The sequence below is a fragment of the Arvicanthis niloticus genome, chromosome 9 (genome assembly GCF_011762505.2).
Source record: "Arvicanthis niloticus isolate mArvNil1 chromosome 9, mArvNil1.pat.X, whole genome shotgun sequence".
NCBI lineage: Eukaryota > Metazoa > Chordata > Mammalia > Rodentia > Muridae > Arvicanthis > Arvicanthis niloticus.
Window position 1 is genome coordinate 85844095 of NC_047666.1, and position 16021 is coordinate 85860115.

The 16021-nt window shown below is 40.5% G+C and overlaps 1 protein-coding gene across 5 annotated transcripts in view; it reads right to left on the reverse strand.

The window, feature by feature from the left end:
• The window catches only part of Dennd5b (DENN domain containing 5B), a 127442-nt gene that overhangs the window by 76850 nt on the left and 34571 nt on the right, over positions 1-16021 (reverse strand). For 4 of the 5 annotated variants that reach the window (XM_034511622.2, XM_034511621.2, XM_076940923.1 and 1 more), the window contains one exon: positions 13020-13686. In XM_034511622.2, the coding sequence (XP_034367513.1) occupies positions 13020-13686 (667 nt within the window). Of the gene's footprint in view, positions 1-13019; positions 13687-16021 lie in introns of those variants that run through there. The other variant, XM_076940925.1, reaches the window with a different exon arrangement.

The following is a 16021-nucleotide window of genomic DNA, read 5'->3' on the forward strand; positions in this document are numbered from 1 at the left end:
TTAAAGGCTGAAGATTTGTTTGAGTTTGAGACAGGGGTTGCCTGTTTAACAGCCCTGGACGTCCTAGAACCCATTTTGTAGACCAGGCTAGCCCCCAGCTCACAATGATCCACCTGCTTCTGCCTCCCTGGTGCTGGGATTAAAGGCATGAGCTACCACATCCAGCTCTGGTTGTGTTTTCTTTACATGGACTAATTTACTTATCAAAACTAGCTATTGTCCACAATATTATGCTGCCCTCTTAAGCAGTCTGCCACACAAGTTTGTACTTACGCATGTCTACAGTCCCTATCTAAGCCCCTGGAGGCAAACAGATGTGTTTTATAATTAGACTTTTTTTAAGTTTGAAAGGTAGATCATAATCTATGACAGGGATGCAGCCTGTAGACAACACTAATATTTTCAGAGCAAGTCATGTGAGTGTTCTACAGGGCAGAGAGAGAGAGAGAGAGAGAGAGAGAGAGAGAGAGAGAGAGAGAGAGAGAGAGAGAGAGAACAAGAGGGGAGGGGAGGGGAGGGGAGGGGAGGGGAGGAGAGGAGAGGAGAGGAGAAGAGAAGAGAAGGAGGGATAGAGAGAGAGGGAGGGAGGGAGGGGGAGGGATCAGTTTACTTTGGATCTGATCTGGTTTTGCTGATAAACCAGTTACAAAAAGAATCATTTTCAAAATTGTTTTAGACTTGAGAATTGAAGAAAAGAGATTATGAATTTGTAAAAATGTCAGAGAATTCTGTGTACACAATTACAGTAAAAATGGGGGAAGCCTTTATAACTATCTTTTGCAAAAGGTTGAGGAAAATGATCAGATGTTACTTGTCTCATTTGACCAAGCATAAAAGAGATGTTTTCCACTTAAAATTTTTTGTGCTATTGCATCATTAAATTTTTTTAAAGATTTATTTTTATTATTTTAAATTTATGTGTATATAAGGGACAGGATTGTATACATAATTGCACAAGAGGGTGCTGGATCTCCTTGGAGCTGGAATTACAAGTACTTGTGAGCTGTCTTATATGGGTGCTGGGAATTGACCTGGTCCTTTGTAAGAGCAGAATGTTCTTAACTGATGCTGGAGAGGCAGCCCTAAGGCTGGCAGGGGACCCAGACTTGACTTCTAGCACCTACATGGTGGCTTACAACCATTCATAACTCTAGGAGATTCAATGATCTCTTCCTTTTTCAACATAATATTCTTATTGATTATTTGGAATTTTTATATCATGCACCCAATTAAATCTACTTCTTAGACCTCCCAGGTCCACCCCCCACTCTGTGACCTTCCCCAAAACAAAAGCAGAAAAAGAAAAAAATTTTAAGTCTAATTTAAGTTTCCCATATACTTACTGGGGCATACACAGTCAAACTTGCAGTGGCCATCCCCTTAAAGAAAACTGAGTCCTCCCTCACCCCTACTCCCATCAACAGCCAACAACTATGAAGAGCTGCCTTCAGTAGTAAGCCTATGACAGTGGTTTCCTTCGATGACCTCTTCTTATATCCAAGAGCACCAGGCATCAACGTGGTACACAGATATAAATGCAGGCAAAACATCCATTCACATAATTAAGAAAAATTTAAATTACATTTATTTATAAAATTTATGTAACTGGAGAAGGGGTTAGAAGACAACCTCACAGAGCTAGTTCTTGTCTACCCCATGTGAGTCCTGAGGATTGAATTCAGGCAAGCACCTTTACCTGCTGAGTTACCTCACCAGCCATTCCATACCCTCCTCTCTACTCGAAGCAAAGACTTTTAGTAGATATTGCATTTTACAAATATACCGGAGAATCATGCTCTACTGCCTGAACTGGACTCATTCTGCCACCACGATTCTGCATACTCCTTTGCAACTCAACCTGTAATGAAGGAACCATTCATCCCATCTTTACTGAACATACTCATTTTAAAGAGATTACCTCTATTAATCTACAATATGTAGGAATGTAGGTCAGTAGTAGAGCATTTGCTTAGTATGCATGTGATGCTGGTTCTCTCTGTCTTTGCTTCTGTTTCTCTCTGTGTGTGAGTGCATGTGTCTGTGTGTGTGTGTGTATGATCTTTAGATCACACAATGGCAGTGCTTGTTATTCTCTTGAGGTTAATTCCTACAGAAAAGCATGGCTTAGACGTATCAGATCAGTCTGTAAAACATCAAGGGCTACCTGTGAGAGAAGATCAGTTCTAAGACATCAGGATCTGATTTTATATTTCTTTATCCATCATATGCCAGATAATGTGAAAGGCTGGCTTGGAGTTTTAAGCAAATTATGTGCCAATTGTCTATTAAGTGCCTTTCAGCTCCAAATCCACTCAATTATACTTGGCCAGCCTCTAACCATTTTGACAATGAACACAATATTAACCTTTGCCAGCAGAGGGCAATAGAGACACACCACAGGGGGAAAGGTTTTTTTTTTTTTTTTTTTTTTTTTTTTCTTCCCTTTCTGGTCCCAGAGTGCAATCTGTATTGCTATTGCTGTTTGACCAGTGGTATGGGTATCTGAAGACATCTGGTGGCACATTGCTGTGCCACATGCCAAGAATGAGCAGTTAATGTATACCGCTTATGGTCCTCTAATACACTGTATATTCATTCAGACTTCACACCACAGTGATAGTCAACAAATCCTGTGGGTCTGTTCACCAGCCACGGACAACATGGGTCTTGGACTTTGTCTTCTGTTAGATCAGTGACTAAGGATCAGCTCTGCTCTCCAGGCAACATACTGACGAGTAACCTACTGGTCTTCTCCATACTTTATTAATAGAATTTCTTCAATGAGGTGTTCACTACAGCTCTCAGGTATGGTCTCTTATGTAAATGTTTGTGTTTCACTGAGTATCCTTCAGAGTTTATTTTAAAGGCTATTTTCTAATACAGCTTAGTAGTAATTCATATTACATTCCTCTGCCTAAATTACTTTATGGTTTCTGTTGCCTAGCTGAACTTCAACTGAATGGTAAAGGGATTTGAACAACTAAACTAAATTCCTATCAAGTTGGCTAGTTTATTTGTGGTTGGGGAAATATACAGTTTCCTGGAAAACACACTTTCTTCAGGTAATGGTGGTTTGTAATGTGGGATATTTTCTTGCTTTATTTATAGAAACACCATGGGAAGTAAAAATAAATTACACATTTTTCTCCCATCCCCTGGACTTTAAAAGACAGGGCTCATTTGCCCTCCAGTCCTGTTTCCCACTGTAAATGCTCTATGACCAATCTTTTTAGTTTTGAATTCTCTACAAGATTGGTAGATATATCATACTTTCTAGAAATAAAATCAATTGGCAGAAAGAGCATTTCTTTTAACTGGATCAAGAAGTCAGAAGCAGAGGCTGGTAATACAGTCATGGCAATGCTTGTCTAGCATGCACAAGGCCTCTGCATTCAATCACTAACACAGAAAAAAGAAATGAGAAAGGTTTTCTTTCAGCATTTTTTGTATGTATATATGTGTTAATACATGTGCATGTCAGAGGTTGATATCAAGTGTCTTTCTCAGTTGCCTTCCATCCTATTTAAAGAGATAAGGTCTCTCACTGGAAACCACCATGTTGGCTACACTGGCCTCCAGAGATTTGTTTACACTACTCCTTTCCTCAGAGCTGAAGCTACAGGTGTGTACCATTGCAACTGGCTTTTACGTAAATGACAGGGATTTCAACTGAGGTACTCATGCTTACCTGGCAAGCACTCTATTGGCTGAGCTGTCTTCCCATTCAGCGTTATCTTTATCTTAGTGTTCTATTGCTGAAGAGACACCATGACCACAACAACTCTTATAAAGAAAAGCACTTAATTGAGGCTAGCTTACAGTTTCAGAGGTTTAGCCTATTATCAGATGGTGGGAAGCATGGCGACACACAGGCAGACATGGTCCTGGAGAAAGAGCTAAGATTTCTACATACTTCCTCCAACAATGTCACATCTACTCTAACAAGGCCACACCTCCTAATCCTTTCAAATAGTGCCACTCCCTAAGCATTTAAGTATATGAACTAACTGATGGGAGTCACTCTTATTCAAACCACTGCAAGCATGCATAGCCAGCCAGCCAGCCAGCCAGCCAGCCAGCCATCCATCCATCCATCCATCCACCCATCATTTGTTTGGTTTTTCAAGCCAGGGTTTCTCTGTGTAGCCCTGTAACTCATTCAGGTTTTGTAGAACAGGCTGTGCCCAAACTGAAGATCCACCTGCCTCTGCTTCTTGAGTGCTGGGATTAAAGGCACATGCCACCATGCCTGGCTTCCATTCAGCATTTTAAAATAAAATAAAATATTTTATTTTTTTGTCCTCACTGATTCAAAGAGATGGACATGTGATAGCAGTTATTTTAAGACAAGCCTTAGCATGGCAGATGCAGCTCTTCATGATTTAGCTCTGGTTTTATTTCTTACCATTATCTTACAGGCAGCCAAACTCCTGTTGCAGGTCATTCTGTGACTAAGATGTCTTCACAGGTTTGTGCACCTCTGTATATCTTCCTCTTTGCAGAAATGTCCCTCCTTGTATGTGGCAAACCTTTACCTTTAGAAGATCTCTAATACCACTGGAGACTTAATACTGATCCTTTTCTTCTCTTCTCCTCCTCCTCCTCCTCCTCCTCTTCCTCCTCCTCCTCCTCCTCCTCCTCCTCCTCCTCTTCTTCTTCTTCTTCTTCTTCTTCTTCTTCTTCTTCTTCTTCTTCTTCTTCTTCTTCTTCTTCTTCTTCTTCTTCTTCTTCTTCTTCTTTTTTTTTTTAAGACAGCCTTGGCCTGAATTCACTATATAGACCAGACTGGCCTCAAACTCACAGAGATCTGCCTGCTTCTACCAGCCTGATAATGCTGGAATTAAATGCTCACATTACCACACAAAACTGATAACTCTATTTCTAATCGCAGAATTTTCAGTATGGGATACAGGGTTTACTACCTTGCTATTGGCTAATAAATGTATTGAGAAGTTAAACATATTAACATATAAGGCATGTAAAATGAAATACAATATGCTTGGCTCTGTTACAAATTAAAATATACTGTTAAAATTTTGCCTAAAATATCCACCAGGCTCCAATGGATGATGGCTCTGCTTAAACTTGGCAAGTCACAACAAAACAAAAATACACGAACATGCGTAGCAGCTAGTGTTCTATTGATAATCGTGTTACCCAAACCAAAACCAAAACCAACCAACCAACCAACCAACCAAAAACCAAAAAAAAAAAACAAAATCAAAACAAAAAACAAACCTGTTTGCAGTGCCTGCCCCCAGCTGGATTTGATTGGCAATAAAGAATTCCCATACAGCCAAAAGGAGACGGGGAGGGAGGGGCCCTCAGAGCTTCATGGGCTAATAAGGAGGAGGAATAAAGGGAGAATCACCACGACCCAGGAGAGAGAGATGGGACAGATTTAAAGCTGCAGAAGGATGATCATCTGAAATGTAGCAGTAAAGGAGAAGTGGCCCCCGGATCCGCTGCCCAGAAGTGCCTTAGGCAGCAAAGGCCAATGGGCTTCACAGTAGGTAAAAATGCCAGGATCCTGTACCAGAGGGAAGGGCATGCTACCTGTGGGAGGCTTAGAAGTACACAGACACTGAGCTAGTAAGGCATGTTAAAAATAAGATAATGTGTGTGTCTTTCATTCACGGATCCAAAAATATCTCCTAGGTGGATGTGTGTGTGTGTGTGTGACCCATGAGCCAAAGTGGTGTAGCAAAAACTCACCACTACAAACATGTGACAGGGACTTGTAGAAAAGGGGGTTGTTGGGGGTAGGAAGGGAGATAAGAGATGGTGGAAAGATAAGAGTAACCAGAATGTTTTATAGAGTCAATGACATGAGCTCAGTGGTGTAAAGTGCTGCACATGCCTGATGACCAGAACCAGTGAAAACAGAGAGATGACTCCCCAAAATTGTCTTCTTATTTCTACACCTATAATGTGCCATATACATTTCCTCCAACAATAAACAAAAAAACTTTAAATCTTTTTTTTTTTTTTTTTTGGTTTTTCGAGACAGGGTTTCTCTGTATAGCCTTGGCTGTCCTGGAACTCACTCGGTAGACCAGGCTGGCCTCGAACTCAGAAATCCACCTGCCTCTGCCTCCCAAGTGCTGGGATTAAAGGCGTGCGCCACCACTGCCCGGCAAAACTTTAAATCTTAAAAAGAGTGCATTATACACATGTACAAAAGCATCAAAGAAAAAAGTTAACAAAATTGATGTGCCTCAGCAGTGGGATGCAGTGGCACCAGCATCTGTCACTCTAGTGATCCCTCCTGGGAGACGGGAGGCTAAGACAGAAGGATGGTGGACATCTGAGGACCAGCTAACTTAGCATGCACAGCAGTGCAAACATCCTGTCTCAGAGTGGAAAGACAAGACCTAACACCTCAAAGCTGTCTTCTGACCTCCACATGCATACCATGGCACACATGTGCCTGGTACCCACACAAAACAACATTCACACGCATTCATACACTCTTCTCCTCCAGGCCCAGTGACGCCCCAGTGGCTAAACATGAATGACAGGCAAACTTAATGACCTGAGTTTTATACTTGGGAAAATTTTAAAAAGCTGAATGTGGTGGCGACTCACCTTACCGTATTTCTAGCACTGGGGACATAGCTCAGTTGGTGGAATACCTGCCTAGCATGTAAGAAGGTACAGGTTCAGTCCTTAACACCATATAAACTAGGCACAGGATAGATATCAGTAACTCTAGTACATTCAAGGTGGAGGCAGAAAAATTGGAAATTCAAAGTCATGCTTGATAACATAGTAAGCTCAAGGCTGGCATCTGCAAGGTAACACTGTCTTGTTAAAAAATTTATATATATATATATGTATATATAATTTTACAATATAAATTGAACCTAGGGCCTCACATATATTAGGCAAGTGCTCTATCACTCAGCAATAGTTCTAGATCAGTTACTTGGCTGCTCTTCTAGAGGACCTGAGTTCAATTCCAGCACCCACATGGCCATTTACAACTGTCTGTAACTCTAGTTCCAGAGGATCTGATGCCCTCTTCTGGCCTCCATGGGCACTGGTGGTATATAGACATATACATATAGACATATATACAGGCAAAACAGTTGTTGCGGCCCTCTCTACTCTACGCTTGGCGGCCACTGTTTCCTGGCCCAAGCTGTCGCTCCGGTCTGTGGGTCAGGGTCTAGCAAGAGAGAGTGGGGATAAAGGGGAAGAGACTCAAAGAATGGAGACAAGACAGAGGTTCGTTCTGATCAAGTCTTAAGTCTCGTTTATTGTGTCTCTCTCTCCTGTATTCTCCTCGTCTCTCATATTCTCTCATTGAAGGGAAATCTGGAGTATTTATAGGCTTTTGTCAGGGGCCTTGTAGGCGTGTGAATACCATGTGCTTTGTAGGTGTGGCTATGACGTAAGTGTGTATAGCGTGAATAGCACGTGCACCATACCACGTGTGCCTTACAGGCATGTATGATGTAGATAGCAAATGGATAGCACGTGAACCGCATGCCTTGCAGGCGTGGATACCACATGCGCCTTGCAGCTGGGGACAGTAAACAGCAAAACAAAATATGTGGGATATCAGAGTGTGCTTCAGCTGTTGTAGGCTGTTGAAAAACAAGTCTCACGTCAGGGTATATGGCTTGAGATGGCTGTAAAACTGATAGCCGCTTTCTGCTAAAAGTCGGCTCCCAACAAACAGTCATATACATAAATTAAAACAAACAAATCTTTAAAAGAAATCAAGATATATTGTATATATTTATGAGTTATAAACAAAAAGAAAAGTTATAATAAAAATAAATAATATAAAAAGAGGTTAATGAGTTTAAACAAGGGTCTTACACATAGCACTCTGGAAGGCAGATGAACTAAAGATACTTTTAGTTAATTTAGTTTTTATAACTTAATATGATTTTTGTTAAAATAGTTTAGTTAAAAATAAAACCACTTGATATTTTTCTACCATTAAGGAGTTCAATCAAGTTTTTTTGTTTGTTTGTGTTTTGTCTCAGTTTGGAGAAATTTAAAGGGCTAAAAGTCAAAGCTATCAATAAGAAACATGAACTATGGGGCTGAAAAGACAGTTTAGTGAAAAGACACCAGCTACTCTTCTACAGCACCTGGGCTCGATTCCAGCACCCACAAGGCAGCTTACAAATTCAAAGGATTTGACACCCTCTTCTGGCCTCTGTGAGTACTGTACACACGTGGTGCACATACATACATGCAGAAAAAAAAACATATGCATAAAATAAAAAATAATAAAAATTAAATAAAAACCATAAACTACAACCTGCTTGAGCCACAATTAAGATTATGACTAGACAAAGGACTAGTGTCACTTGGCACAACCCCTTATAAGAGGCCTAACTCCTAATTCAAAGGAGCATACAACATGGTTAGGGATAGAGAAAGAGGTTTCTGGACAAACTTCACAGAGCTGTCTCATATACTAAGGTATTAAAATCAGTTAACATAGGCTATAATTAGAATGATAGGATATTTAAATGTTAGCATTACACTGGATAGTGGTGGTGCATATCATTAATCCAGAGACAGAGGCAAGTGAATCTTTGAGTTCAAGGCCAGCCTGACCTCGCAGCTAGTTCCAGGACAGCCAGGGCTACAAAGAGAAACCCTGTCTTTAAAAAACAAACTTAGGGGGCTGGAGAGATGGCTCAGAGGTTAAGTGCACTGACTGTTCTTGCAGAGGTCCTGAGTTCAATTCCCAGCAACCACATGATTGCTCACAACCATCTGTAATCGGATCTGATGCCCTCTTCTGGTGTGTCTGAAGACAGCCACAGTGTGCTCATATAAAAATAAATAAATAAATAAATAAATAATCTAAAAAAAGAAAAAACAAACTTGGGGTTGATGGAATCATGGTACAAGTCTAAAGTGAATTAGAATATTTAAACAGGGTTTACATGTATGTTTTATGGGAATGGTTTCTCTGTGTCCTATGTACTATTATAGGACAGAAGTTATGTAAATTCACTTTCCAAGCCTTACTAATTAGACATACTAAATGGGAATGAATGAGTCAGACTTTATAAGCAAACAGCATGGCCCAGAAGCTGGAGTCAATACAGACAAATTCTCAGTGCAACAGCTTTGGAGACTATGGTATATATCTGTACCTCCTGGTAACTTCTACAGGGCCACTGAACTACAGAATCTCCATCTGAGGAACAACTATGAGCTTGTAATTGGATATTAAGCCAGTTACCATGGTTGAAGTACATCCAATAAACTTGAAACCTGAAATACTCAAGGTATCTCGTAAGGTCAGAAAAACTCTGAAGGGAAAGTTGCATAATGAAATGGCAATAGTTTATACTGGATCTCATTAGTGCAGAAATGCAAAGAGGTTCACAGACTGCAGAACACTTCGTCTCCTTTAGAACTGGCTAAAACTGTGCGAGAATCTGTCAGGCTCTATTATCACTTGGACATGACACCTCTCAACGGGCCAAAAAAGGGCTGCTTCATCTATGGATGGAAACTTCAAAGCAAATGAAGGTATCCTGTTTAGAAGGTCACTGTGACAATAAGGAAGCTAAAATCAAATCAGCTCAGCTGCCTGACAAAAATCACACGGTGTTTCTCTAGTAGTGATAAAGGAGCAGATACAATGCTAAATATTCTTACATCTGAATCTCTACTAACTCATGACTTGGTCACATGGTCAGATAGACTGGGCAGTGTAAAATTAGATTATTAAAGGCATGCTTGCATAGGATAGTCCCACATATCTATCACAATTGGCCCAAATAAAAGTCTGTTTTACTGAATTAAAAAATACCACAAATAGAACTAGACATGGTAACATGCATGTAGTCCTAGCCCCTGGGAGGTAGAGAAACAAGAATTAGAGGAGTTCAAGGTTATCCTCAGATACAGAGTGAATGCAAGGCCAGCCAGGACTACACGACAGCCTATGTCAAAAGAAGAAAACTTTAATAATACTAACGTTATGTTTATCATAAAGTAAGTCTAATAATAGATATGCCTACGGGTAGAACACTTACCTAGCATCTTCAAGGCAACCCCTAGTCTGCAAAAATCTAACAGTAAAACAGTAGTCAAAACTGGTCAAATTCTACTGCTTTTTGCATCAAGGTCATGGAAATATAGTTGCTATTACCAAAATATTAGGTTTGTTTTTATGATTGATAAACTATGACCAACAAACTGTATCTACTTTGGCATGGCTAGCAATATGTAATAAAAAGACTCCCAACATTTTCAAGAAAACTCCAAGTGGATTCTACAATCAAACAACTAGTACAGAAGAGTGCCAAAGGACTGGCAGAGGAGCCCTGCAGAGGCACATAGGAGCCAGGAACAAGGGTTGGTGGGTTATTTCCTATGGGAAGAGTAGAAAGAGGTAAGCAAGCAAGGCCCAAAAGTGTTCTGGAGGCTTCTAATATTGAAATATTGTTTAAATTCCTGATATTTTATATTTCCACTGTTCTTTTGAAAAGAGGACTATACTCCCAGCTTACACTGTCTGGCTTCAAGCAACCTTTGAAGATTCCTTTTTTGACTTAAGGTACTTGGAAAGAGCCTTGACTTCCTGGGTGCATTCGATACTTAAAAATTTATAGTTCACCATCATTGGAGAAAGACTATGGTGTAATTATTCTCTAGATAATAGACTGAATTTGTCTAAATAAATTGTGGACTAAAATTACAAGTCAATTTAATGAACATGTTCATCATTGAAATCCATCTACTTAGATTCACTTTGGATTTTTTTTCAGTAATTGTTTGGTTCTTGAAGCATCTTTAAATTTTACAGCATATATTTGTCAAGCATAAGAAATTAGGAAGCGAATGTCCTTTGAATCCCTCACACAGAACCACAAAGGAGTACAAGTCAGCTCAGCAGCTCTTTCCATCGGTTCACTTAAATGTCTTTCTCTGAGGGGAGAGACACCATCAATATAAAATCCACCACTGCATTTACACAAAGGTTTTATTTCATACTCTACAAATATTTAGTATGATGCCTTTATCATATAGCTGAAGAATGAGTAAATAATTTAATAAGCGTTAAGACAGGTAAGGAAAGACTGTCTGTAGATGCAGTACAGTTGCCAACATGGTTAAGTTATCTGGAGATGAGAGACTGAGATAAGCCCAATTTTTGGAACTACCACATTACTTACTTGTGCTATGATTACTTAGCACACCTGTGCCTCAGTTTCCCCGTGGATAAAAGGAACATCAAAAACAGTCTAAGAATTCTATACAGGTCTTCTCACTTAACTTTCACAATTAATCATGTGTGGGTGGCAAAGGCATCCCTAGAGAGATGAGAGGCAACACTCCTGAAGATTAACTCTCTCACCTACAGCAGTTCTAGTTAATAAGGGACAGAGCAGAAGTTTGAAACTAAGGCTTTTATGACTTTTAAAATCAATATTGGTTAAATATTTTTTTAAAAGATTATTTTTAAAAAATATATTTATTTATTTAATTATTTACATTCCAATTGTTGCCCCCTTCTCAGTCCACCCTCCAAGAGTTCTTCACCCCCTCCCAACTCCCCTTTGCCTGAGAGGGTGCTCCCCCCTACCTCCCACCTCTCCCACCCATCCACCCTCTCCTCAGTCCTCCCATCATCCCCCTTCCTTGGGGCTAATTAGAAAAAAAAAAAGATTATTTTCTTTTATGTGTATGAGAGTTTTGCTTGCACGTACATCTGTGCTCCATGTGTGTGCCTAGTGACTTTGGAGATCAAAAGAGGGTCCCAGATCTCCTGGAACTGGAGTTATGGGCAGTTGTGACCTGCAGTGTGGGTGCTGACAACCGAAACCTGGTCCTCTGAGAGAAGAGCAAGAACAAGTGCTCTTGACCACTGATACATTTCTGCATCCTGTTTAAACATTTCTAATCCTAAAAATCAGAGTCTGAAGTGGTCTGAAATCTGACCCTGAGAGTGGACATGCACTTCTCCAATCCCACCATCTCTCCAGGGAGAAGAGTAATGAAGCAGGACAGCATTACTACGTTTCTTGGCTACAAGCAGGCAGTACACAGGTAATGATGAGTGCTAAGAAAATGAGAGCAAAAACAAAATAAAGAACTTAGGTAAGCCATTAGAGAACTCCCTCATAACAAAAACAACATTGGAACACATTATCAAAAACTATTATGTAGGATAAACTGAGAAACCTCACGAAGGGCTGTCAACACACACACACACAAGATGGGGAAGCATAAATATAGCCTGCTTGGCTCAGTTTCACTTATAATTTAAAATAGAAAAATAAAAAAGAAAAGTGAGAAAAAAAAAAAAAGCTGACAGCAGCAGTAGAGACTGCCAGCATAAATACAAGCTAGCAAAACGCTAATCCAAATGCTATAGTATTTTCCAAAGTTTCAACAATGCACACGGCCTACAATTCAGTACCTACTATAACACAACATCTCTATTTCTTATGTAAATTCATAGGCAGATGGAACAGGTACCCTAGTCTAGACTCAATATCAAAAATATATTAGTGAAGCAAAATTTAACTTGCTGGAGTCCTAAATAAATTAGTGTTGGGAATAATAGATACAATAAAGATAGTGGCTTCTGGGATTGGCGGTTAAAAACACAACTACTCACAATATTAGCAGATCTGCTGTTAGGTCTGGGGCAGTCCTATCTGTTTTTTACCTGCATATCTCCTCTTTCTACTCATGAAGTATTCCTACAAGCAGAGGTCCAAAGTTGTCTGCCTTTAGTTCCAGAGTAAACATTTCATTTATTCCTTTCAAATGCCACTTGAATTTTCATGTGACACTTTATCAGTTTGTAAAGAACAGAAAGTCCATTAGTCACAGGAACAAGTCTCAACGCGGCCACTGAAACTTCAAAGAGAAACAAACTACAACTTTCCATCTGACCCAAGCCCACTTTTTTTAATGCAAGACAGAAAAGACTTCATATCATTATTTGATTCTATAACGAAACACAGCAGTTCAGAACAAAAGTATTTGTTTTCAAAGAACAAAGTGCAAAGGACACTTACCTTGTGAGTAGAGAAGGATTTGCATCTCTAAAAGAACACAGGTAAACACTTGCACCAGGTTCTCTAGTCCCAGGAGCTCACAGGCCTCCCGAAGAGGGTAGTCAGAAAGAGGGAGTTCATTTGGCCCAGGCCTCTGGCAGATGACAGGTTCATAAACACCATAAAATTTCAGTGACCTCCCGGGGGGCGGAAGGGGTACCTCGTAGAGAATGTTATGGATGTAGCTCTCGAGCGGCAGGGGTGGAGGCTGTTGTGAGGTAACTGCCTTGTGAAGTTGGAGGAGGAATTTCTTGCAGGCTTGCATGAAAGGCAGAGGTGTGATCAAGCATATGCTTTTTGAAACATACAAGGTGTCTCTGTTGATGTCGTAAGAGTTGTATCGCTGGAGTTTCAGGAGAGAGGTTGCATCCCCCTCATCAATACTACTTGCCAGTGAGTCCATACTGCAAGAGGATGAAGCATACACACTGCTGTACTGCTCTGCGTTATGCATCTGGTACAGTGTCTGCATAGCTGTACAGATTTGCTTACTTGTAACTTCTTCATAAAAAGTGAGAACAAAACCATAGGTGCGAGAACCATCTTCCCGGGTAATTATAAATGAGTGGAACTGGGGCTCTTTATTGTCAGCCTGTGTTCTGAAAGACAGCCCTTTGGGCATGCACAGCTGTGGAGAAATGGAGGAAGAGCATCAGAACACAGTACATGCATAACTTCAAACCAAAAAAAAAAAAAAAAAAGGAGGTGTGGGGGGAATGATTTTCTTTTTTAAGAGGATTCAAAGGACAAGTTTTATCCAGATTTAACTTTAGCAATAGTATAAGCTCTTCACTTACATGTAGATAAAATATTCCTAAAAGAAATAGGTGTGGGACCAATCCGACTCCTACAAGCCGTGCTCTCACTTCACACCCATGCACACACACAATAAATGTAATAAAAATTTAAAAATAAATGTATGCACCTAAATGGAAAAATATGTTCACTACGTGAGTATTATACAGAGGGTTTTATATAGAAGACAAGATCCAGAGATAGCTCAGCAGGTAAATTCAGTAGCTGTCAAGCCTCAGTTCTATCGCCAGAACCCACATGGTGTAAGGGAGGAAACTCTACTGCAGGCAGTTTTCTGATTTCCACATACAGTGATATGCACATGACAGACAGATGCACATACTCAAAACCCCACACTAAACACATGTGAAGTATTTTGTAAAAGAATGAGATCTTTGGATTTAGTAACCCAGTTTAAAAAAAAAAGCTCGGACCTTGAAAAGGAAAGAAGACAGAATATGCTGAGACATTTTACAGATATTTCTATGAGACAGGGTCTACATAGCTCTGGCTGGTGTGAACTCCCTATGTAGAACAGGCGGGCCTGGAACTCAGAGATCCACCTACCTCTGCCTCTGGAGTATTGAGATTAATGATGTGTGCCACTAGCAGAGCTGTCCCTGGGGCAGTGGGTGTGGGTAAGCCAGCCTGAGAAAAGAGTGCAGAAGACCTGGCCTCACTACTTGTCTGCCATGAGATGGCATGGGTATGGAAGCAATGCCCTCCCTCACCACCTGCAGCAGTTGGGAGAGCTGGCCCTGTCCCTCACCAGCTGCGGGCCTAGCGGAGCAGTGCTGGTGAGCTAGCCTGATAGTGCAGATAAGAGAGAGCTGGCACACTGACTAGCTTAGCTACTATCCAGGCCCAGATCTAGGGCTCTGAGTTGGCCCACCCCAAAATAATATCACCCTATATTATCTGTGAACAGTTGTGATGTATGGAAGGGGCAGTCCTGCTGATCCAAAGCTGCAGGATCTGTGTGATGTAACAACAGGATACCCAAGAGGAGTCTCTGTGAGAATCAGTATTAATGGTGTCACAGAAGCCAGAGGCCTTAAACTAGGCCAATGACTCACTGCAATGAACATTTGCAAGTGAAGATGTGTGGTCAGAGGGATATACTGTGGGCCACAGCTTCCACAGTGAGAAGTTTTCTAGGCTTTTATTGAGTTTGTTTGAGTTGCTGGGGAGCCTGCAAGGGTAAAGGGTGGATATGAAGGAGATGAGTTGGACTGGGGTGCATAATGTGAAACTCACAACGAATTAATAAAAGATTTAAAAAGTGTGTGCCACCATGCCAACCTTAAGTACTATTTTTATAGTGATTATGACAGTGTTTCAGGGAAAACAGGTGAAGGTTCTTTTGATTAGTAAAAAAAGAAAGTTAACAAAAATAAAAAGTTATCCTATGCAGGACAGAAAGAAAGACAGAAAATTAAGAAGACATGAGAAGAGAAAAAAAAAAAAATTCTCACACTCCGGAGGCTGGTTGGAGTCTCTGTCCTGTGAAAATCAAGAATTCCAGAATATGCGGCTGGAGAGACGGCTCAGCGTTAAGCAGCAATGGGTTGCTCTTCTAGAGTGTCAGGATTAGATTTCCATTACCCACATGACAGCTCACAGCCATCATGGTTCTAGGCATGCATGTGGTGCACAAACATGAATGCAGGCAAAGCACCCATATACATAAATAATTTAAAAATCACCTTCCTCTGCAGTACTTGTGATCAGGGTGGTTTTGCTTTGTCAAGCTGCAATGCTACTCAATCCTATCACAGGGATCTCTTTATGATCTCATTCTTAAGTTCCTTGGCAGCCCTTTGAGATATTTCATGATACCAAACATTTGGCTTTTTATTTTATTTTAATTTTATTTTTTAAAGGCAGAATCTCCCAATGTACCTCTGGCTAACTTTGAACTCGCTTTGTAGACCATGCTGGCCTTAAACTCAGAGATCTGCCTGGCTCTACTTCTGAGTGCTCAAATTAAAGGTGTACACCACCACACCCAGCAATGCGTGTCTATTTAAAAGATACTTAAGTGTAATTCTCCCCTTGACAAGTCCATGGGCAAACTTGGGTCTATTTTACTCTTTCACTGAGCATTTCTATGTTAAAATTTCTTAGTGTATTCCAACTTCATACAAGCCAATCATGAAACTCTTTTC